Source organism: Stegostoma tigrinum, unplaced genomic scaffold, assembly GCF_030684315.1.
Source record: "Stegostoma tigrinum isolate sSteTig4 unplaced genomic scaffold, sSteTig4.hap1 scaffold_270, whole genome shotgun sequence".
In the NCBI taxonomy this organism is placed as follows: domain Eukaryota; kingdom Metazoa; phylum Chordata; class Chondrichthyes; order Orectolobiformes; family Stegostomatidae; genus Stegostoma; species Stegostoma tigrinum.
This window is the reverse complement of record NW_026728199.1, coordinates 122,962-146,224: the sequence shown is the minus strand read 5'-3', so window position 1 is coordinate 146,224 and position 23,263 is coordinate 122,962. Positions and strand designations below refer to the sequence as shown.

The 23,263-nt window shown below is 54.1% G+C and overlaps 2 protein-coding genes across 2 annotated transcripts; both read left to right on the top strand.

The window, feature by feature from the left end:
- Window positions 1-257: 257 nt before the first annotated feature.
- On the top strand, window positions 258-22,971 carry vps51 (VPS51 subunit of GARP complex). Its single transcript, XM_059643792.1, has 10 exons — window positions 258-480; window positions 2,390-2,519; window positions 4,406-4,552; window positions 7,195-7,414; window positions 8,278-9,049; window positions 12,036-12,248; window positions 17,012-17,230; window positions 19,088-19,209; window positions 20,998-21,085; window positions 22,360-22,971. The coding sequence occupies exons 1-10, from the start codon at window positions 301-303 to the stop codon at window positions 22,618-22,620; spliced, it is 2,352 nt and encodes a 783-aa protein (XP_059499775.1). The 5' UTR covers window positions 258-300; the 3' UTR covers window positions 22,621-22,971.
- On the top strand, window positions 9,280-11,851 carry LOC132208050 (uncharacterized; the record flags this gene model as incomplete). The annotated part of the gene is made up of 3 exons (XM_059643790.1): window positions 9,280-9,343; window positions 10,432-10,511; window positions 11,810-11,851. Coding segments are annotated over 3 exons (186 nt in total), but the record flags the coding sequence as incomplete, so codon positions are not given.
- Window positions 22,972-23,263: the final 292 nt, after the last annotated feature.

Here is a 23,263-nt window from a genome sequence, read left to right as displayed (position 1 = left end):
CAAGACGAAAGGGCCATCATGAACCGAACATGACCGTTTTTCGGTGCTTTCCAGAGCCAAGGGGGCGGCCTTTCTGCTAAAATCAAAATGTGGCCACAAAATAATTGCGCCAGGCCTAGAGTTGGGGGTTTGAGTTCGCAAACACTCTGATTAGGTTTAGACCCGCAGCCATGTGTTAGAAAGATAATTGTTTTCATGTTTTTAAGGGAAAGGTGGTGACAGAAGCCTTTTGTGCTAGGCCTCTTCAACAAGAACTTTATTGTTCCAGGCCCTGGCCGCCGGGTTGTTGTTGTTGGGAAGATGGCGGCGGCGGCGGCGGAGCCCGAGCCCGAAGCGGAGCCGGAGCCGGGCCCCGGGAAGAAGCGGCGGATCCGGGGGATGCTCAAACTCTACTACGGCCTGAACGAGGGCTCCCGGGAGCCGCTCGACCCCGGGGACATCGACGGGGCCCACTTCCAGCCCGAGTTTTACCTCAACAAGGTGCCGCCCCCCCCCCTCACACACCCCCCTCCCCCCCCCCTCACACACCCCCCTCCCCCCCCCTCACACACCCCCCTCCCCCCCCCTCACACACCCCCCCTCCCCCCCCCTCACACACCCCCCCTCCCCCCCCCCTCACACACCCCCCTCCCCCCCCCCTCACACACCCCCCTCCCCCCCCCTCACACACCCCCCTCCCCCCCTCACACACCCCCCCTCCCCCCCCTCACACACCCCCCTCCCCCCCCTCACACACCCCCCTCCCCCCCCTCACACACCCCCCTCCCCCCCCTCACACACCCCCCTCCCCCCCCTCACACACCCCCCTCCCCCCCCCTCACACACCCCCCCTCCTCCCCCCCTCACACAGCCCCCCCTCCTCCCCCCCTCACACAGCCCCCCCCCCCTCAGCCCCCCCCTCCCCCCCCCTCACACAGCCCCCCCCTCCCCCCCCTCACACACCCCCCCCCTCACACACACCCCTCCCCCCCCTCCCCCCCTCACACACCCCCTCCCCCCTCACACACCCCCTCCCCCCTCACACCCCCCCCTCACACACCCCCCCTCCCCCCCTCACACACCCCCCTCCCCCCCTCACACACCCCCCTCCCCCCCCTCACACACCCCCCTCCCCCCCCTCACACACCCCCCTCCCCCCCCTCACACACCCCCCTCCCCCCCCTCACACACCCCCCTTCCCCCCCTCACACACCCCCCTTCCCCCCCCTCACACACCCCCCTTCCCCCCCTCACACACCCCCCTCCCCCCCCTCACACACCCCCCCCCCCCTCACACACCCTCCCCTCCCCCCCTCTCACACCCTCCCCTCCCCCCCTCTCACACCCTCCCCCCCCTCACACACCCTCCCCCCCCTCACACACCCTCCCCCCCCTCACACACCCTCCCCCCCCCTCACACACCCTCTCCCCCCCCTCACACACCCTCCCCCCCCTCACACACCCTCCCCCCCCCTCACACACCCTCCCCCCCCTCACACACCCTCCCCCCCCTCACACACCCTCCCCCCCCTCACACACCCTCCCCCCCCCTCACACACCCTCCCCCCCCCTCACACACCCTCCCCCCCCCTCACACACCCTCGCCCCCCTCACACACCCTCCCCTCCCCCCCTCAAACCCTCCCCCCCTCAAACCCTCCCCCTTCCCCCGCCATAACTGCCCCTTCCCCCGCCATAACTGCCCCTTCCCCTTCTACCATAACTGCCCCCCTCCCCCAGCCATTTCTACCCGCCCTCTCCTTGGACTTCTGCCCCAGCCACTTCCCAGTCTTTTCCTCTCCTCCCCCGCCAAATCTTCCCCCCTCTTGAAATCTTCCAATCCCCCTCCCAACTTCTGATCCTCCATCCCCAATCTGGCTTCCCCCCCCACTCCTCCTCTCCCTTGCCCTCCCCACAGTGAGAGGAGAGGCGTTGTGCCCTTCCCACAGAGAGGGGAGTTTTGACCCTCCCCAGACTGAGGGGTGGCTGGGTGTTGTGGGACAGTCAAACACCTCCCGCACAGGGAGAACGGGGAAGGATATGTGACCCTCCCCTAATGAGAGAGAGGGAGGGAGGGAGGGGTGATCCTCAATCAGAGTGCAGTGAATGTTTGATAGAGAGTGGGCTCGCGGAGTGCATGACCCTTCCCCTGTGGAAAAAGGGGAGTATGAGTGAGCAAAGGGGAATGTGAGTGTCACCTCTTCAGGTGAGATGGGAGAAATGTGCGGTGACCCCCTCCCACCAGCGGAAACACAGGTTTCTTGAACACGTGAATGCTGGGTTAGGACAGTCGGACCAGGTGCTTCCTGTGGAGTCCAGAGCCCAGCAAGAGCCCGACACAGCCAGCAGCAGGAGGGATGATCACGGGGTCCGTTGCTAACATAATCTGCTCACTCTCTCCTGTGTGACAGCTCAGGAAGGAGTGCACACTGGCAGAACTGATGGAAAGTGAAGCTGAGATGGTGAAACACATCCGAGCCCTGGACAGCGACATGCAGACTCTGGTCTATGAAAACTACAACAAGTTTATCTCTGCCACAGGTAGGGCAGAAACGTAGAGTTTGTAGAAGTTAGGAGTCAGCCACTTGGTATGATCACGCTGATGCATTTTGGTAATACAAACAAGCACAGGACTTAAACAGTTCGTGGTAGGGTCCTGGGGAGTGTTGTACAACAGAGTGACCTCGGGATTCAGGAACATAATTCTTTCAAATTTGCGTCACAGGTAGACAGAGTTAAGAAAGCAAAAGAACTGTGCATGTCACCAATCAGGAAGAAAAACAGAAGTTGCTGGAAAAGTTCAGCACATCTGGCAGAACTAAGGAAGCGTCACCGGACCCAAAGCATTAACTCGGTTTTTCTCCTCCACTGAGCTTTTCCAGCAACGACTTGGTTTTTGTTTCTGGTTAATGAAGTGTTTAGCACGCTCACCTTCATTGCTCAGTCGTTTGAGTACAGGAGTTAGGGACGTCTTGTTGAGGTTGGACTGGATGTTGATGAGGTCTCTTCTGGAGCACTGTGTCCAGTTCTCGTCGTCCTGTTATAGGAAATAAAGTGAGAAGCTGGAAAGATTGATCAGGATGTTGCCGAGTTTGGAGGGTTTGAGATATTAAAATAGGGGTGGCACGGTGGCGCACTGCAGCCCCACAGGACAAGGGACCCGGGTTCGATTCCACCCTCGGGCGACTGCGTGGAGTTTGCACATTCTCCCCCTGTCTGCGGGGGTTTCCTCCGGGTGCTCCAGTTTCCTCCCACTGTCCAAAGATGTGCAGGTTACGGTGGATTGGCCGTGTTAAATTGCCCGTAGTGTTGAGGGATGTGTGGGTTATGGGGGGGGTGGGTCTGCGTGGGATGCTTCAAGGGTGGTGTGGACTAGTTGGGCCGAAGGGCCTGTTTCCACACTGTAGGGAATCTAAACTAATCTAATCTAATGTAAAATAGACTGGGATCTTTTTCACTGGAGTGTACGAGGTTGAGGGATGACCTTGCCGAGGTTTATAAAATCATTAGGGGTATAGATAAGGTGAATGACAAGGGTGAGCGTGGGGGAGTTCAAAACCATGGGATGTATTTTTAAGGTGAGAGGAGAAAAGTTTGAAAAAGACATGAGGGGCAACTTTTTTATCCCCCTCAGAGAGTGGTCCGTGTGTGGAATGAACTGTCAGAAAGCGGTGGATGTGGCTGCAGTTATAACCTTTAAAAGACATTCCGATAAGTGTATGAATGGGAAAGGTTGGGGAGATACAAGTCAGGGCAGGCAGGTGGGACTAGTTTAGTTTGGGATAACGGTCGGCACGGACTGTTTGGACCAAAGGGTCTGTTTCTGTGCTGTATGACTGCATAACTCTCTCATATTCCTGTTCTCTCCCCATTCCCCTTGGTTTCTTTAAATATTTATCTATCTCTTTCTTGAGCATGTTCAGTGTCTTGACCGCCACAGTCTTCTGTGGTTGAAAATTCCACAGATTCCCTACCCTTGATGTGAAGGCAAGTGGTGAGTGTACAGACGGGGATGTAGGACAGTAGTCAGCAACGTGGGAAACCATTTGGCAGGTGGAATGTAATGTAGGGAGAATGAGATGCCAGGCAAGTATTTATTACCCATATTAATTGCCCAGAGGGCAGTTAAGAGTCAGCCACATTGCTGTGGGTCTGGAGTCACATGTAGGCCAGGCCAGGTAAGGATGGCGGCTTCTTCCCCTCAAGGACGTTGGTGAACCAGATGGGCTTTTCCGACCATCGGCAATGGGTTTGTGGGGGACCGTAGATTCTTATTTACAGATTCTTTACCAAATTTGGCTACTGCTATCCAAACGTGAACTGCGTTTTCCGGCTTCGTTCCCATCCCCCACCCCTCCCGGCCCCGGCCCGGCCCAGTTCGGGTTCTGCCCTGCCCGGCGACTAACCCGTCCGCGTTCTCTTCCCAGACACCATCAGGAAAATGAAGAACGACTTCAAAAAGATGGAGGATGAGATGGATTGCCTGGCCACCAACATGGCCGCCATCACCGAGTTCAGCGCCCGCATCAGCCACACGCTGCAGGACCAGCATCAGCAGATCACCAAACTCTCAGGTTTGTGCCGCCACTGTCTTTGCTCAAAAAAAAAAGCCTCATTTATAATCGCTGTGCCCCCACCCCGACTTCCCCAATTCTGTCCAGTGTCCTACTTGCAGAACAGCTAGGAGGAGGCTGTTCTGCCTGTTGGGTGCCCAAGAGCGCCTCCTGCTGGCTCCATCCTAACCCTGTAAACTCTGCCCTTTGGATGCTTGTCCATTTCCTCTTTGCAAGCTGCAAAACTGCCCTTGCTGCCCTTCTTAGGGCAGCAGCAGGTTTATGCACAATGGTGCTGTCTCTACGTCAGGCTAGGCACTTCCTATCGGGAGGGTGACTTCAGCCTAGACGATGGCTACTAGAAGGGTCTAGGCCCAAGGTGTTAACCTTCCTGCTCCTCTGATGCTGCTTGGCCTGCTGTGTTCTTCCAGCTGTACGCCTTGTTATCTCAGATTCTCCAGCATCTGCAGTTCCTACGATCGCTGATGACTGCTGTGCCTGGTTCTGGTCACCCAGTTGTAGGAGGGATATTATGGAGCTGGAGAGGGTTCAGAAGAGATTTACCAAAATGTTGCCGAGTTCTAAAGCAAAGCTGGATAGGCTGGGATTTTTTGCACTGGAGGACATGAGATTGAAGGGTGACCTTATAGAGGTTTATAAAATCGTAAAGGGGCATGGATAGGTTGAATAGACAAGATCTTTCTTCCCCAGCTAGGGGAGCCCAGAACTAGAGGGGCATAGGTTTAAGGTGAGTAATTGTCCACATTGTCGGGTCAATCCCAGTGTTGTAACTGTACTGGAACAGGTTGGGTAGGGGAGCAGCAAGCTCTGGAGCACGGGCCTTCGGTCCTATTGCTGGAACGGTGTCAGGGCCCATACCGTACCCAGTGTCTCCAACCGTTTGTCGATATCACGTGAAGTGAACTGAATTGACTGAAGACTGGTATCTGTGATGGTGGGGACCACTGAAGGAGACCAGGGTGGATCTGCACTATGGACTTGGGGACAAACGCATCAGCCTTGTCTGCTGCACCAAAGTCCTGGGCTTCCCCCTCACTCAGGATGAGGAAATTTCTGGTTTCTCTTTCTCCTCCTGTTCTTTAGTTTGTTAATTGTTCATTTTTGATTCGACATGGAGAACTATTCCTTGGGTTGCAAGATCGCTTAGCTCTGTCACCGATTCTGTTGTCGGCATATTGCAAGCAGTCTTGTTTGGTAGGGTCACTGGGTTGGCACATCATCTTTGGTTATGCTTGGTGCAGCTCTGGGCCTGTCCTGCACTCTTCATATTGTGTATGGGAGTTGGGAGGGTCATGTTGTGGCTGTACAGGACGTTGATTAGGGCCACTTTTGGAATACTGCATTCATCCTGGTCTCCCTGCTACAGGAAGGATGTTGTGAAACTTGAAAGGGTTCAGAAAAGATTTGCAAGGACGTTGACAGGGTCGGAGGGTTTGAGCTACAGGGATAGTCTGGGGCTATTTTCCCTGGAGCGTCGGAGGCTGAGGGGTGCTCTCATAGAAGTTTATTAAATCGTTAGGGGGCACAGATAGGGTGGATAGCCGCGGTCTTTCCCCAGGGTAGGAGAGTCCAAAACTAGAGGGGCATAGGTTTAAGGTGAGAGGGGAAAGATTTAACAGGGACCTGAGGGGCAACTTTTTAACACAGGGTGGTGCGTGTGTGGAATGAGCTGCCAGAGGAAGTGGTGGAGGCTGGTACAATGACAACATTTAAAGGGCATCTGGATGGGGACGTGTGTCAGGTTCGTTTTCGGAGACCCTCACAGACTTGATGCAATAACAAGACACTGACCTGTTTAGAAAAAACACAAATCCTTTATTACCGAGCAAGTACAAGCTGTGGAGAATCACTGTATTCAACTCGGCACAGAGTGCGGAGTCTTGTACGTAATTATCCCCGAGCAGCGGGCAGTCCCCGCTTTTTATACTTTACTAAGTACATAATACGTAAAATAATTTTACATCTCACAATGACGTGATACACGAAACAATTACTACAACAGGCAAAGACAAGATACAAAAGAATTATTACATCAAGAACCTAAAAGACCAGGATATAGTATCGATCATTCGTGAAGTGACAGCTAATGGCAGGAGGCGATTTCAAGTTGTTAACCTGACAGAATGTAATTTCAAGTTGCCGATGTGTCTGGCTGGCCCCTTTGTCAGAGACAGAAGTTACGTACTTCAGTTACATACTTCAGAATTCTCACACCTTTACAAATGCTCCACACTTATTTGAGAAAGTTTCCACATACCCCTGTGCAGGAAGATAAAGATTTGCACATTTTAACTCTAATTCTATTCAGGCAGGAAGCTTAAGGCAGTGTCTGCGTGCCGATGTGTGGGAAGATAAGGAGTTACAAAGTTTTACACCTAATTTCTAGTTGGGCAGGAAGCTTTAGGGCAGTGCCTGCATACCCATGTGTAGGCAGATAAAGGACATTGATTTCTATACTTATATAAATTAATGGGATGTTATCCCAATAAGATCTCACATCAATAGGAAGGGTTTAGAGGGATGTGGGCCAAATGCTGGCAAATGGGACTGGATTAATTTGCGGTATCTGGGCAGCACGGACGAGTTGGAGCAAAGTGGTCTATTTTGGGTGCTGTACGTCTCCATGATTCTCTGACTTTCAGGTGTGCACACGTTGCTGAGGAAACTGCAGTTCCTGTTTGAGCTGCCGGCCCGACTGAATAAATGCATCGAGCTGGAGGCATATGGGCAAGCTGTGCGGTATTACAGCAAGGCACGCTCGGTGCTACACCAGTACCAGCACATGGCATCTTTCCAGGGCATCCAGAATGACTGCCAGAAGATCATGTCTGACCTCGCACACAAACTCCGAGAGAAGTTCCGGTAACTCTGTCCCCATGACCACCCTCTCGCTGGACTTGCCTCAAATCCTGCCTACCCCTCAATGCTGTCCTGGTCACCTCCCAACCTCTTTCCCTGCCGCACCTTAATCCAGTTGTGTCTGTGCCCTGTGACCCCCTTTGGGTGGTACAGTGGTTGCTGCCTCACAGCACTGGGGACTGGGATTCAACTGTCTGTGTGCAGTTAGCACATTCTCCCCGTGCCCCGTGTCTGGATGGGGTTTCCTCCCACACAGTCCTAAGATGTGCAGGTTAGGGTGGATTGGCCGTGCTAAATTGTCCCATAGTGCCCAGGGATGTGCAGGTTAGGGTGGGTTGGCCGTGCTAAATTGCCCCATAGTGTCCAGGGATGTGCGGGTTAGGGTGGATTGGCCGTGCTAAATTGTCCCATAGTGCCCAGGGATGTGCAGGTTAGGGTGGGTTGGCCGTGCTAAATTGTCCCATAGTGCCCAGGGATGTGCGGGTTAGGGTGGATTGGCCGTGCTAAATTGTCCCATAGTGCCCAGGGATGTGCAGGTTAGGGTGGATTGGCCGTGCTAAATTGTCCCATAGTGTCCACTGATGTGCAGGTTAGGGTGGATTGGCACCCTCGCTTTCCTCTTGGTGATAGAGGTTCAGACCGGCCACTTCCACTGCCTCTCCATTACCCTTTGCCCTCTGCGAAAGGGGTGAGGCTGTCTCTGTGCATGTCTCTGTTTTTCTCCGTTTCCTCCCCCCACTCCACCCCCACCCCAGGACAGGACCGCGGTGTGTGTGTGAGCGTGTGAGAGGGCGGGTGTGTGTAACCAGTGGCAGCAGAAAGCAGCATCGTGTCCCTCTGTCTGTGTGTTGTGTTCCTGGCTGCAGGGATACAGGCTCAAGTGCCAAGGAGCTGGCAGAGTGCGTGGAGCTGTTACTGCAGCTGGGCGAGCCGGCAGAGGAGCTGTGCGACGAGTTCCTGGCGCATGCCCGCTCCCGGCTGGAGGAGGACCTGTCCGCGCTGGAGGCAGAGTTGGGTCAGCCTGGCCCCCTCCCTGGGGCAGCAGCTCCCCTCTCCGACATCCTGGAGTTCACCGACAGGGGCTGCAACGGTTTCGTCAGCGACACGTGCCTGGTCATTGCCTCCTACCAGGACCTCTTTGTCCACCGGCCAGCGGCCGGAGGTCTAGCCAGCCCGGACGTGGCACGTATGGCCGGGGCCAAGCTGGTGGAGTTTGTGGACCAGCTGATGGGCCGTTACTTTGGCCTGGTGGAGCGGCGCATCCGGGCTGAGAAGGGGGTGGGAGACAGCTCGCTGCTGGTGCGTGGCCTGGACCGGTTCCACCGGCGACTCCAGGCCGTGGTCAAGCTCCTGCCCAACCTGCGGGCGGCCACCGCGGGCACAGAGATCGCGGTGCGTGCCGCCCAGGAGCGGCTCCGGCAATACCTGCAGGCTCTGCAGAGCTTCTATGCCGACTGCCTGACCGACGTGCGCCAGTCGCTGGCCGCTCCCCGCCTCCTGGGAAAGGACGGTGCCAACCTGCCCGAGCTCCTGGCCTCGGTCTCGGCCTCCATCCTCAACCAGGTCAAGTCGGTGCTCGCCTACGTCCACCTGTTCACCGCCAAGGACATCACCTTCTCCAGCAAGGCCTACTTCAAGGTAATCAGCTGTGACGCTCCGCCTCTACCGCCTAACCGCCCCCACCCTCACCCTCTACCGCCCCACCCACCACCCTCACCCCCTACCGCCCCCCCACAAACCTCACCCCCCCCACCCTCACCCTCTACCACCCCCCACAAACCTCCCCGTCCCCACCCTCACCTTCTACAGCCCCCCACAAACCTCACCGCCCCCACCCTCACCCTCTACCACCCCCCAAACCTTTCCGCCCCCACCCTCACCCTCTACCGCCCCCCCACCCAACCTCACCGCCCCCACCCTCCACCCCCTACCGCACCCCCCAAACCTCAACCCCACCCCTCACCCTCTACTGCCGCCCACCAAAACCTCAGCCCCCACCCTCCACCTCTACCGCATCCACCCAAACTTCACCCCCCGACCCTCACCCTCTACAGCCCCCCCAAACTTTGCCCTCCCCAACCTCATTACCCCCAATCCTCTGCCTCTACCGCCCCGCCCCCCCAAACCTCAACCACCCCCACCCTCACCCTCTACCTTCCCCCCCCGCAAACCTCACCCATCCCCACCCTGCGCCTCTACCGCCCCCCAAAACCTCACCCACCCTCACCCTCTACCGCCCCCCCCCACCCTCACCCTCTACCCCCCCACCCCTCACCCTCTACCACCCCCCCAAACCTCACCCGCTCCACCCTCACCCTCTACCGCCCCCCCCACAAAAACCTCACCACCCCCCACCCTCACCCTCTAACACTCCCCTCCCCAAATCTCAACCCCCCCACCCTCTGCCTCTACCGACCCCCAAAACTCAATCCCACCAAACCTCATCCCCCCCCCCACCTCACCTTCTACCTCTCCCCCGCAAACCTCACCACCCCCCCCCCCACCATCACCCTGTACCGCCCCCCCAATCTCACCCCCGCCAAACCTCACCCCCCCGACCCTCCGCCTCGACCACATCCCCCCAAACCTCACCCCCCGCACCTCATCCTCTACCGCCCCCCCAAACCTCACCCCCCCTACCCTCCGCCTCTACCGCCCCCCGCCAAACCTCACCCCCCCCACCCTCACCCTCTACCACCCCCCACAAACCTCCCCGTCCCCACCCTCACCTTCTACAGCCCCCCACAAACCTCACCGCCCCCACCCTCACCCTCTACCACCCCCCAAACCTTACCAGCCCCACCCTCACCCTCTACAGCCCCCCCAAACCTTACCTGCCCCACCCTCACCCTCTACAGCACCCCAAACCTTACCCGCGCCACCCTCACCCTCTACCCGCCCCCCCCCAAACCTTACCAGCCCCACCCTCACCCTCTACAGCACCCCAAACCTTACCCGCGCCACCCTCACCCTCTACCGCCCCCCCCAAACCTTACCCGCCCCACCCTCACCCTCTACAGCACCCCAAACCTTACCCGCGCCACCCTCACCCTCTACCGCCCCCCCCCAAACCTTACCAGCCCCACCCTCACCCTCTACAGCACCCCAAACCTTACCCGCGCCACCCTCACCCTCTACCGCCCCCCCCCAAACCTTACCCGCCCCACCCTCCCCCTCTACAGCACCCCAAACCTTACCCGCGCCACCCTCACCCTCTACCGCCCCCCCCCCAAACCTTACCCGCCCCACCCTCACCCTCTACAGCCCCCCCCCAAACCTCACCCCTCCACCCTCAACCTCTACCGCCCCCCCCCCCCAAACTCACCCGCCCCACCGTCCGCCTCTACCGCCCCCCCCAACCCTCACCCTCGACCTCTCCCCCAACCCTCACCCTCGACCTCCCCCCCCCCCCCCCCACCGTCACCCTCTACCTGCCCCCCCACCCCCACCCTCACCCTCTACCTCCATCCAACCCTCACCCACTACCTCCCCCACAACCATCACCCCCCCACCTTCCACCTCACCTCCCCCCACAACCCTTGCCCACGGCCTCCCCCCCACAACCCGCGCCCAACCTTCACCCTCTGGCTTCCCCCAACCCTCAGCCTTTACCTTCCACCTCCCGTTCCCCCACTCAGACCTCACACCCTCGCCCCCTCTCGCTACGCCCTCTCTCCCTCCGGCCCACTCGGCCCTCGTTGGGAATCCATGTTGGAGCTGTATGGAACTTGAGCTCGACCACTTTTGGAATATTGGGTACAGTTCTGGTCGTCACGCTACCAGAGGGATGTGGAGACTTTGGAGAGGGTGCAGAAATGGTTTACCGGGAAGGCTGCCTGGTTTGGAGGATATTCACTACGAGGAGAGATTAGGCAAACTCAGTTAATTTAAGCTCAACCATGGGAGGACGAGAGGCGAGCTGATAGAAGTTTCCAGAATTTTGAGGGGAATGGATATTTGGAGTCTTTCTGTCAGGGTCAGTTACTCAGGGAGACGTAGGTTTAAGGTGAGAGGAAGTAAATTTAAAGGAGACGTGAGAAGCAGGTTTTTTACACAGAGGGTGGTAAATGCCTGGAATGAGCTGCCAGTGGAGATGGTGGCGATGGAATTCCAGCAACATACAGGGCCATGTGGGCGGGTACGTGAATCGGTAGGGAATGGGGGGATACAGTAGAAACATTTAAGGGGCATGTGGTCGGGTACGTGAACCGGCAGGGAATGGGGGTGGTGTGTACAGTAGAAACATTTAAGGGGCATGTGGACAGGTACATGAACCGGCAGGAAATAGATGGATGTGTAAATGCAAAAGCTTTTTAGTTTAGAAGGGCGTGTGTGCCAGTAGAGGCCTGGTGGGCCGAAAGGCATGTTCCTGTGCTGTTCTGTGTTGTTTGAGAGCAGTTCTGGGGTGAGTGGCAGATCCTGTGTTTGTTTTATTTTTGAGCTAGGGAAGAGAGAGAGCTGGTACACAGGGGCAGCAGGTAATCAGGAAGGGTCATGGAACATTGGCCGTTATATCAAGGGAGTTGGCGTATAAGCTTAGGGAAATCATACTGCAGCTGTACAAGGTGCTGAGAGACCATGTAGGCTGGTTGCTGTTTGCTGACTGGCCTGTCTGCCTCGACAGGGGGAGTTCTGCAGCCAGGGCGTCCGCGAGGGCCTCATCGTCAACTTCATCAAGTACATGTGCCACTCGGCCCGTCAGTTCTGCGAGACGGCGGGTGAGAAGGGGGCCACGCCCCCGGGTCTCCTCCTGCTGCTGTCGCGCCTCTGCCTGGATTATGAGACGTCCACCATCAGCTACATCCTGACCCTGACGGACGAGCAGTTCCTGGGGCAGGTGAGTGACTGGGCCGTGGGGCTCAGCAACTTGTTCTCTCACAGCGTGGGCGGTGGAGACCGTCCTTGGCTTCCCTTAAGCATCGGCTGGGATGGGGGCTGCAGCAAGATATTTCAAGAAAGCAAGATTTGACGGTGAGGCTCTGAGTGAGCAAATGCGTTGTTAATGGCAAACAAGACAGCAGTATTATTTCAATGGAGAGAAACTGCAGAAAGTTACAGCACCGAGGGAATTAGGGGTTACTTGTGCACAAAACACAGAGAGCTGGCACACAGGGGCAGCAGGTAATCAGGAACGGTCATGGAATGTTGGCCCTTATATCAAGGTGGTTGGAGTATAAGCTTAGGGAAATCATACTGCAGCTGTACAAGGTGCTGTGAGACCATGTCTGGAGCACTGAGAGCAGTTTTGGTTCACCTTATTTAAGGAAAGATCTCATTTCATTGGAGGTGGTTCAGAGAAGGTTCACCAGGACGATCCCTGATATGGAGGGACTGTCTTACGAACAAAGGTTAAACAGGTTGGGACTCTACCCACTGTGTTTAGAGGAACGAAAGGCGAACTCACTGAAGCATACAGGATCCTTAAGGGGATTGACAGGGTAAATGCTGAGAGGATGTTTTCCCCCCGGCCCCCAGCCCCCGCCACCTCTGTGGGAGAGTCTGGGACCAGAGGGCACAGACCCAGAATAAAGGGCCCTGATTTAAGACTGAGATGAGGAGCAATTTCCTCTCTGAGGGTTGGAACTCTTCTCCACTGAGAGCTGTTTTGGGTGGAGGGGGTGCAGAGTCAGCGTGTGTATTTACGGCTGAGACAAAGAAGTTCCTAAATAAAAACCGGGTGCTGTAAATTGGGAACAAAGACAGAAGCTGCTGGAAAACCTCAGCAGGTATGACCACATCTGTGAAGAGAAAAATCAGCGTTGACATTTCGGGTCCGGACACCCCTCCTTGGAGAGATGCTTGATCGGTCACGGGGAAAGGGCAGGAAAGTGGACCTGAGGAATGGCTGATCGGCCGTAATGCTGTCGCATGACAGAACAGGCTCGAGACAGAACACTTTGTTCCTGTTTCGTGTGACCTTGGTGTGTAGTGTACGCAGCCCTGACTAAGAGAGCGACATGTCCCTTTTTTTTTGCAACACTGTTATGGACAGAGGAAGGAAACTAACCTTTTACTTTAGTCTTCAGTCTGTGAGCAGAGGTGTTTCAAATTTTTCCTCTCCATTTGGAATGGACTGTAGCTTGTTTCTCCCAAGCCCTTTATGTGAAGTCCAATTTTACAGTGATCTGCAGCAAATTCTCTTCCGACCTAAATCGGAAGCATGGATTGTTCATGCATTTGCATGTAGGTGAACGATTGTCGCAAAACACTCATGTGCACGTGCACAAGGAATGGGAAACGGGGGAAGAGTTAAGAATAACTTAAAAATCCAAAGACGTGGATACTAATTGCCATGAGATTTTGAGATTCTGGAGAGCTAGCTTCCATTGAGGGTTGGTTTCTGTATGGTCTGATTCGGGACGATGCAGCCAGCTAAGGGAGGAGTTGGACAATTTATTTCAACATTGACAAAGGCGCTGCAACATAGCATTGACATACGATCATGGAAACAGGCCATTTGGCTCAACAAGTCCACACCGACCCTCTGAAGGGCACTCCACCCAGACCCACCCCATCCCTGTAACCCTGCATTTTCCATCCATCTAACCTGCACATCCCTGGGCACTGTGGGACAATTTAGCACGGCCAACCCACCCTAACCCGCACATCCCTGGGCACTATGGGACAATTTAGCACGGCCAATCCACCCTAACCTGCACATCCCTGGACACTATGGGACAATTTAGCACGGCCAATCCACCCTAACCTGCACATCCCTGGACACTACGGTACAATTTAGCACGGCCAATCCACCCTAACCCGCACATCCCTGGACTCAATGGGACAATTTAGCACGGCCAATCCACCCTAACCCACACATCCCTGGGCACTATGGGACAATTTAGCACGGCCAATCCACCCTAACCTGCACATCCCTGAACACTATGGGACAATTTAGCACGGCCAATCCACCCTAACCTGCACATCCCTGGACACTACGGGACAATTTAGCACGGCCAATCCACCCTAACCCGCACATCCCTGGACTCAATGGGACAATTTAGCACGGCCAATCCACCCTAACCCGCACCTCCCTGGGCACTATGGGACAATTTAGCACGGCCAATCCACCCTAACCCGCACATCCCTGGACTCAATGGGACAATTTAGCACGGCCAATCCACCCTAACCCGCACATCCCTGGGCACTATGGGATAATTTAGCACGGCCAATCCACCCTAACCTGCACATCCCTGGGCACTATGGGACAATTTAGCACGGCCAATCCACCCTAACCTGCACATCCCTGGGCACTATGGGACAATTTAGCACGGCCAATCCACCCTAACCTGCACATCCCTGGACGCTATGGGACAATTTAGCACGGCCTATCCACCCTAACCCGCACATCCCTGGGCACTATGGGACAATTTAGCACGGCTAATGCACCCTGACCCTAATCTTTGGACTGTGGGTGGAAACCAGAGCACCCAGAGGAAACCCACGCAGACACGGGGAGAACGTGCAAACTCCACACAAATAGTTGCCTGAGACTGGAATTGAACCCGGGTCCCTGGCGCCGTGAGGCAGCAGTGCTAACCATTGAGTCACCGTGACATTTCGACACTTGGTTCACTTTTGGATGACTATGAAATTTCTTGCAGAACTAGATTTCGAGAAGCTTTACTTGAACTTGGCCCTCGTCATTAGTCTATTCTGTTTTTTCAGTCTTGTCGACTCAACTCACTGGAATGGTTAAAAGGCACGCTCAGGCGAGGGGTCCTGAAATTACAATTTAGACTTCGTGGGAATTTGTCACGTGATGTGGAAGCTTTTGTCAAATTGAAACTGACTTCTCCAAGAATCTTTTCTCTGACTACGTGCTCACTGTTTGCCTGAGGAGATAAGTGGAAGAAGTCAGACTTCTAAAAGTTAGCTTCAGTGCCCTATTTAACAACAAGACTGAGTTCCTTCACTGAGATAGATTGTGAGCAGTCAGTCCCTTTGCAGACTTAATGAGTTTCATGTCCTATCTTTGTTAGCAGCCCTTGCCAGAGGGCTGCTACTGTTTACAGTTTGATTACGTGTCTTGTCTTCAATTTTGACACAACGCAAGGTTGTGAAATTCCGAGATGTCTGAGCCGTGTCCTGGTAATTGCTGATTGGATCTTGCCAAAAATTGTCGACAGTTTGTATTCAGATATGCCATATTTTAGTACTTCCGTGGAAATGTCAGTGTTAGACCGGGTTGGACGAAGTCAGAAGTCCCATGACACCTGACGAAGGAGCAGCGCTCCGAAAGCTTTCGATTTCACATTAACCTGTTCAACTATAGCCTGGTGTTGTATGACTTCTGGCTATGTTTTAGTTCAGCAAAGTCATTTTAAAAGTTGAGAAAACTTTTAGTATTTTTTTTTCCAAAACAGCTTCTGAACCCGTACACATCTATCAACAAGACAATGCCAATAATTCTTTTCTCCAAAAACAGAGGTGATTTTTTTTTTCCTGGGAAAGATTTGCACAAGATTTTGCTTTATAAGACTCTTACTGTAACAAACAGGCAATTCAAAACACACCGGATGCAATTTAATTTGCAAGTAATGCTCATTCATGTATTGGCAGTCCCTCACAGACGAGAGTGACTCCCTTTCTCCTCTTAGGGTGAGTCCGCAGGTGTCTGTACAGACCGATGCTGCTACCACAGGCTCTGTTACACTTGGGGCAGAAGGGGGTTGTGGGAAGAAGGTAGCAGGGCGTTGGCGTGGCAGCACGCTCCTTACGCTGTTTTCGCCTGGCTTCTGCTTTTTCCCGACGGCAGTTCCCATGCCATCCCAGATGCTTTTCCTCCACTTTAGGTTGGCGATTCCCGGGTGTCTGTGGGAATGCTGCACTTCCCCAGTGAGGCCTTGTGGGTATCCCTGAGGGGCTTCCTCTGCCCACCTCGGGCTTCCCTGGCGTCTTGGAGCTGGGGAGTGGAGCAGCCACTTGGGGAGTGTGGGCGGCGTGCCCAGCCTGTCACAGCCGATTGGAGAGGGGGTGTGGGGAGAAGTCAGTGCCTCGATGCTGGGTATGTCGGGCCTGGTCAAGGATGCTGGTGCTGGTGTGTCTTTCCCCTCAGTGGAGATGTGACACTTGGGAGATTCTAGTCAGTAACAGCCAACCTTTCGCCACCACAGTGATCAGTTATTCTTTGAAACTTCAGGGAACATAATGAGCTCAAAGTCTCCTCGTGTAACAATGTCCTCATTCCCAGGGATTATGCCTTTGCATCCGCTCCATGTCCTGTGGTCTGTCCGAAACACTGCTGCTACTGTTATTAACATCGTTGAGTACATTTAAGACAGAGAGCAGACTCTGCAGATGCTGGAGAATCTGAGATAACAAGGTGCACAGCTGGATGGAAACCGTAGGCCGAGCAGGAAAGCTGATGTTTCGGGCCTAGACTGAGATATGTTATCAGGGGTTATGGGGAGAATGGGGTGGAGTAACTTATCAGCCATGATTGATTGGCGGAGCAAACCCGATGGGCCAAATGGCCTAATTTCTGCCCTTGCGCCTTCCGGTCTAAGAGGAGGACTTTGGGTTCCAGTGGAAGGATGAGCTGCGCCCCGCAGGTGATGCAGGGCTGACGGCTGTGCCGTTTTGTGATTCCCTCACCAGGACCATTCCCCCGTAACGTTGGTGACCGTGCTGTGTGCTGACGCGCGGGAGGCCGCACAGAAGCTGCTGAATCACTACGTGAAGGTGCAGGGCCTGAATGTATCTCAGATGCTGCGGAAGAGCGTGGAGACCCGTGACTGGCTCAACACCATCGAGCCCCGCAACGTGCGAGCCGTGATGAAGAGAGTGGTGGAGGACATAACCTCTATCGATGTGCAGGTCAGGGGATTGGGGGTGGGGGGCCTGAGGGCGGAGGGAGTTAGCGGCAGGGGCCCTGTTTAGATGGAGGGGAAAATCAGTCAATGTTTCCGCTCCTGATGCTGGGACGGTGGCAGCTGGGTTTTAGAGGGGACTGTGGGAGAGTAGCCAGGGTTCCTGCTTCTGGTGGAGGTGCGCCAGTTAGCTCAGTTGGCTGGACAGCTGCAATGCCAGCAGCATGGGTTCATTTCCCACTCCGGCTGAGGTTACCCTGAAAGCCCCACCTTCCTGACTTCTCCCCTTCGTCTGTGGCGTTCTGACCCTCGGGTTAAACCCACGACCAGTCATCTCTCCTCCTCTCCGTTTTTCTCTCTCTCTCTCTCTCTGAGAGAGGGCAGCCCTCCGGACCTCTGGGTCAACGGTAACTTTACCTCTGCCCGCTCCTGACCGCTGCCTGCCAGTGCCCGGCTGGAGCCATGTAAACTTCAGCTCGAAAAGGATTGAACTCCACTGATGTGCACCCCACACCTACACCCTCCATTCTCCAAACCACTCAGTTGTCAAAGATCCGTGGACCCTTGAATCGAGTACCAGGAGGTTGTAGAACTGTCTGCCGACTCATATTCAGCAGGAAGTGCAGTGACACCCGCGCTGGTGCGGAGACATACTGCCCTACAGTCACGGCCCAACCAGTCCGTGCCAACCATAGTTCCACCTGCCTGCTCCTGGCCCATATCCCTCCAAACCTTTCCCTGTTCATGTCCTTATCCAAATGGCTTTTAAACGCTGTAACTGTACCCACACCCACCACTTCCTCTGGAAACTCATTCCACACACGGACCACCCTCTGTGTAAAATAATTTGCCCTTGTGTCTTTTTAAATCTTACTCCACTCGCCTTAAAAAATGTGCCCCCTAGTTTTAAAATCCCCCCTACCCTAGGGAAAAGACACCTCCCAGTCACCTTATCTGTACCCCTCATGATTTTATAAGCCTCTACAAGGAGACGTCTCGACCTCCTACGCTTCAGTGAAAGAAATCCCAGCCTCTCCGGTCTCTCCTCGTAACTCAAACCCTCCATTCCCGGCAACATCCTGGAAAATCTCTTCTGAAAACTCTTCAATTCAGTAATATCCTTCCTGTAACAGGGAGACCAGAACTGGACACAGAGCTCCAGAAGAGGCCTCACCAACATCCTGTACAACCTCAACATGACGTCCCAGCTCCTGTACTCCAAGGTCTGAGCAACGAAGGCAGGCGTGCTAAACACCTTCTTAACCCCCTGTCTATGTGTGACACAAACTTCAAAGAATTATGTACCTGAAACCCTGGGTCACTCTGTCCTACAACACTACCCAAGGCCCTACCATTAATAGTATATGTCCTGCAATAACTCACATTTATTCAAATTTAACTCCATCTGCCACTTTTTGACCCTTTTATTTATTCATTTGTGGGATGTGGATGTCACTGGCTGGGCCCAGCATTTATTGCCCTGTCCCTAGTTACCCCTTGAGAAGGTGGAGGTGAGCTGCCTTCTTGAACCACTGCAGTCCGTGCACTATAGAGGGACCCACAGTGCCCCTTAGGGAGAGAATTCCATGATTGTGATTCAGCGTCACTGAAGGAACAGCCGATATATTTCCAACTTGGGATGGGGAGTGGCTCGGAGGGAGCTTGCAGGGGGTGGTATTGCAGTACATCTGTTTCGTTTAGGATTATGGTCTGAATGTTTTCCTTGGAGCATGAGTATCAAGGATATCCCTGTATATTGGTGGAGTCAAGATTAGTGGGTGGGTGGATCAGTGTGTGTGGAGGCAGGAATGCAGCGTTTGACCTGGAGTATAAATGTTCTTCTTTGCTTCTTTCTGCTGTTAAGGTCGGTTTGTTGTACGAGGAAGGAGTGAGGAAGGCACATAGCAGCGACTCCAGCAAGAGAACCTTCTCTGTGTATAGCAGCTCCCGCCAGCAAGCGCGCTACGCCCCGAGCTACACCCCCAGGTAACTGTCGGGCTGTGGAGGGGGCGCAAGAGTGAGAGTGAGCTGACGTATGTCTCTGTTCTGAGTCTTCAAGCAATGTCTTCGGTCCTGGTTCTCTTCCAGAGGGGTGTTGTCACAGTGTTGGTGAGATGTCTCCTTCGCATAGGCAGTTGGGAACAGCTTTGAGTTCTCCCTGGGGCTTTTTTTTTTCCAAAGTAAGACAAAAGAATCATGAGTGGGTGGGCTCAGTCTCCCACAGACCCAAAAGGACATTGGTTTTGCTTTCTGTTAAGTTTCTGTATTTTTCTAAAAGCTAGAGCTTGAACTTCAGTTCTTTGCTGCTAGAGTGAAGTGTTAAACAGAAGGCTTTCCCCTTAGAAAGTTAAAGGGGCGGATTATTTAATTTTTCTTTTGGCGTTTAGTGTCTACTGGACTGGAGAGAGACGGCACATGTGAATAAAAACAGTTTTACAGATGCATGGAGTTTTGTAGCACAGAAATAGATCCTTTGGTTCATCTCATCCACACTGACCCGATATCCTAAATTAATCTAGTCCCATTTGCCAGCATTTGGCCCCATATCCCTCAAAAGCCTTCCTATTCATGTACCCATCCAGGTGCCTTTTAAATGCTGTCATTGCACCAGCCTCCACCACTTCCTCTGGCAGCTCATTCCGTACACACACCACCCTCTGTGTGAAAATATTGTCCCTTTTAAGTCTTTCCCCTCGCACCTTAAACCTGTGCCCCTCTAGTTTTGGACTCCCCTACCCTGGGGGAAAGACCTTGTCTATTCACCCTATCCATGCCCCTCATGATTTTATAAACCTCTATAAGGTCACCCCTCAGCCTCCGATGCACCAGGGAAAACAGCCCCAGCCTCTCCCTGTAGCTCAAACCTTCCAATCCCAGCAACATCCTCAAATCTTTTCTGAACCCTTCTAAACTTCACAACATTTGTCCTGTATCAGGGAGAGCAGAATTGAATGATGAATTGCATTTTCCCAAGTGTGCGTTTATGGATGCTGCCTATATTGGAACAGTTGAATGATTAGTCATTAAGTAATATATTATTGAGTGTTTCAGTAGAGCAAAGTTATGCCACATCATCTTGGGCAGCTCGGTGGCTCAGTGGTTAGCACTGCAGCCTCACAGCGCCAGGGACCCGGGTTCAATTCCACCCTCGGGCGACTGTCTGTGTGGAGTTTGCACATTCTCCCTGTGTCTGCGTGGGTTTCCTCCGGGTGCTCCAGTTTCCTCCCACAGTCCGAAGATGTGTGGTTAGTGTGGATCAGCCGTGCTAAATTGCCCATCGTGTCCAGGGATGTGCAGGTTAGGGAGCGTTGGCAGTGCTAAATTGTCCCATAGTGCCCAGGGATGTGCAGGTTAGGGTGGATCGGCCGTGCTAAATTGTCCCATAGTGTTCAGGGGTGTGTGGGTTATAGGGGGATGGGTCTGGGTGGGATGCTCCAAGGGGCGGTGTGGACTCGTTGGGCCAAAGGGCCTGTTTTCACACTATAGGGAATCTTTTTGTTGCATTTTAACTGTGTAATAAGAATAAAGTGAGTTTTGAGTTGTGGATAGATTGAATCATAGCTGGAACACAATGTACCACTCTTGCCTTTGGAAAAGACATGAAAGTGAGGGTTTGGGCTGTCTCGATATACTTTGGGGGTTCTGCTGTGGTCGGTAACACAGATATCAGTTTGCTGAACTCTGTCATGGTCCCTGTCCTCGCCTCAATGTGCAGTTTTTACATCTGGTTTGTGACAAACCTGTTCAGCTCCTGTTAACTCTCTGCCAATGCAGTGCTCCAATGGACACCAACCTCCTGAGTAACATCCAGAAGCTCTTCTCTGAGAGGATAGACATCTTCAGCCCCGTCGAGTTCAACAAGGTGAGAATCTTTCTCTGCTCCTCGTTTGCTGGTTTGCACCTCCCCCATCCCCTCGTTGCTCAGTCTGAGTCTCATATCTAGTTTGACCTGCTGCCTGCTGCCCATCAGACCCTCTGCTAATTGTCCCATAGTGTCCAGGGATGTGCAGGTTAGGGTGGATTGGCAGTGCTAAATTGCCCCATAGTGCCCAGGGATGTGCAGGTTAGGGTGGATTGGCCGTGCTAAATTGTCCCATAGTGCCCAAGGATGTACAGGTTAGGGTGGGTTGGCTGTGCTAAATTGTCCCATAGTGCCCAGGGATGTGCAGGTTAGGGTGGATTGGCCGTGCTAAATTGTCCCATTGTGCCCAGGGATGTGCGGGTTAGGGTGGATTGGCCGTGCTAAATTGTCCCATAGTCCCCAGGGATGTGCAGGTTAGGGTGGATTGGCCGTGCTAAATTGTCCCATAGTGCCCAGGGATGTGCAGTTTAGGGTGAGTTGGCCGTGCTAAATTGTCCCATAGTGCCCAGGGATGTGCGGGTTAGGGTGGATTGGCCGTGCTAAATTGTCCCATCGTGCCCAGGGATGTGCAGGTTAGGGTGGATTGGCCGTGCTAAATTGTCCCATAGTCCCCAGGGATGTGCAGGTTAGGGTGGATTGGCCGTGCTAAATTGTCCCATAGTGCCCAGGGATGTGCAGGTTAGGGTGGATTGGCCGTGCTAAATTGTCCCATAGTACCCAGGGATGTGCTAGTTAGGGTGGATTGGCCGTGCTAAATTGTCCCATAGTGCCCAGGGATGTGCGGGTTAGGGTGGATTGGCCGTGCTAAATTGTCCCATCGTGCCCAGGGATGTGCAGGTTAGGGTGGATTGGCCGTGCTAAATTGCCCCATAGTGCCCAGGGATGTGCTGGTTAGGGTGGATTGGCCGTGCTAAATTGTCTCATAGTGCCCAGGGATGTGCAGGTTAGGGTGGATTGGCCGTGCTAAATTGTCCCATAGTGCCCAGGGATGTGCAGGTTAGGGTGGATTGGCCGTGCTAAATTGCCCCATAGTGCCCAGGGATGTGCGGGTTAGGGTGGATTAGGCTGGAATATGCAGGGTTACAGTGTTGGGGTAGGACATGCTGTTCAGAGGGTCGTTTTGGACTTGATGGACCAGACGGCCGGCTTCCACCCAGTTGGGATTCTATGATCCCCTTTAAGTGGGCATAAACTTGCCGGATGGAACGTGCTGTGGGGATTATGCGAATGGAGGTCAGTCCTCATCGAAGTCTGCTCCTCCTCCTCCTCTACAGGTTTCCGTGCTGACTGGAATCATCAAGATCAGCCTGAAGACCTTCCTGGAGTGCGTGCGCCTCCGCTCGTTCGGCCGCTACGGGCTGCAGCAGATCCAGGTCGACTGCCAGTACCTGCAGCTGTACCTGTGGCGCTTCGTCTCGGACGAGAACCTGGTGCACTTCCTGCTGGACGAGATTGTCGCGAGCACCGCCCACCGCTGCCTGGACCCCGTCACCATGGAGCAGAGCGTCATCGAGGTCATCTGCGAGAGGGGCTAGCGGACCAGCCGGGGAGTGGGAGGGACGCTGATTCGGCATGTGGGCTCGTGAATCCGTCTCTTGGGGGAGCGCGTTGCTGTGGATGCCCGGAGAATCGGATACCTCTTCAGTCCGCTGGTTACTCCCCCCAATTTGAAACGGGAGCAGGAACAGGCCATTTTCTCTTCTCCAGCCATGTTCTGCTCTTGAGTACTTGCTGTCAATTTCCTAACCCTATCGCTTGGTCCTCCATGTGGCCAGAATTATATTGATCTCGACTTGACTATACATGAGGGGCTGAGTGTCTACAGTGTCTCTCTGTCTCTCTCTTTCTCTCCCTCTCTCTCAAGTGTCCAGTCTGCACTGTCCGTGGCCTCGTGTGATTGGCTTGAATCTGTGCTGATAGTCATCCTGCACCTGTCTGTCCCTCCATTATCATTTCTGGGATGATATGTTTAAAATTTGCAAATAAATATGTGTATATATTCTGTACGGTGGGGAATTAAATTATACATCTGTCCGAATAAAATGTTTGCCTTGCAAATGCTGTTAATTACGGATTTGTGATTTGAAAGCCTGGCACGTCCTGCACCATTGCCCGATTGTTGAAGCAGGCAGCACAGGCTTGGAGATTTTACAGCGGCTTTCTCTGCAAATCTGTAAT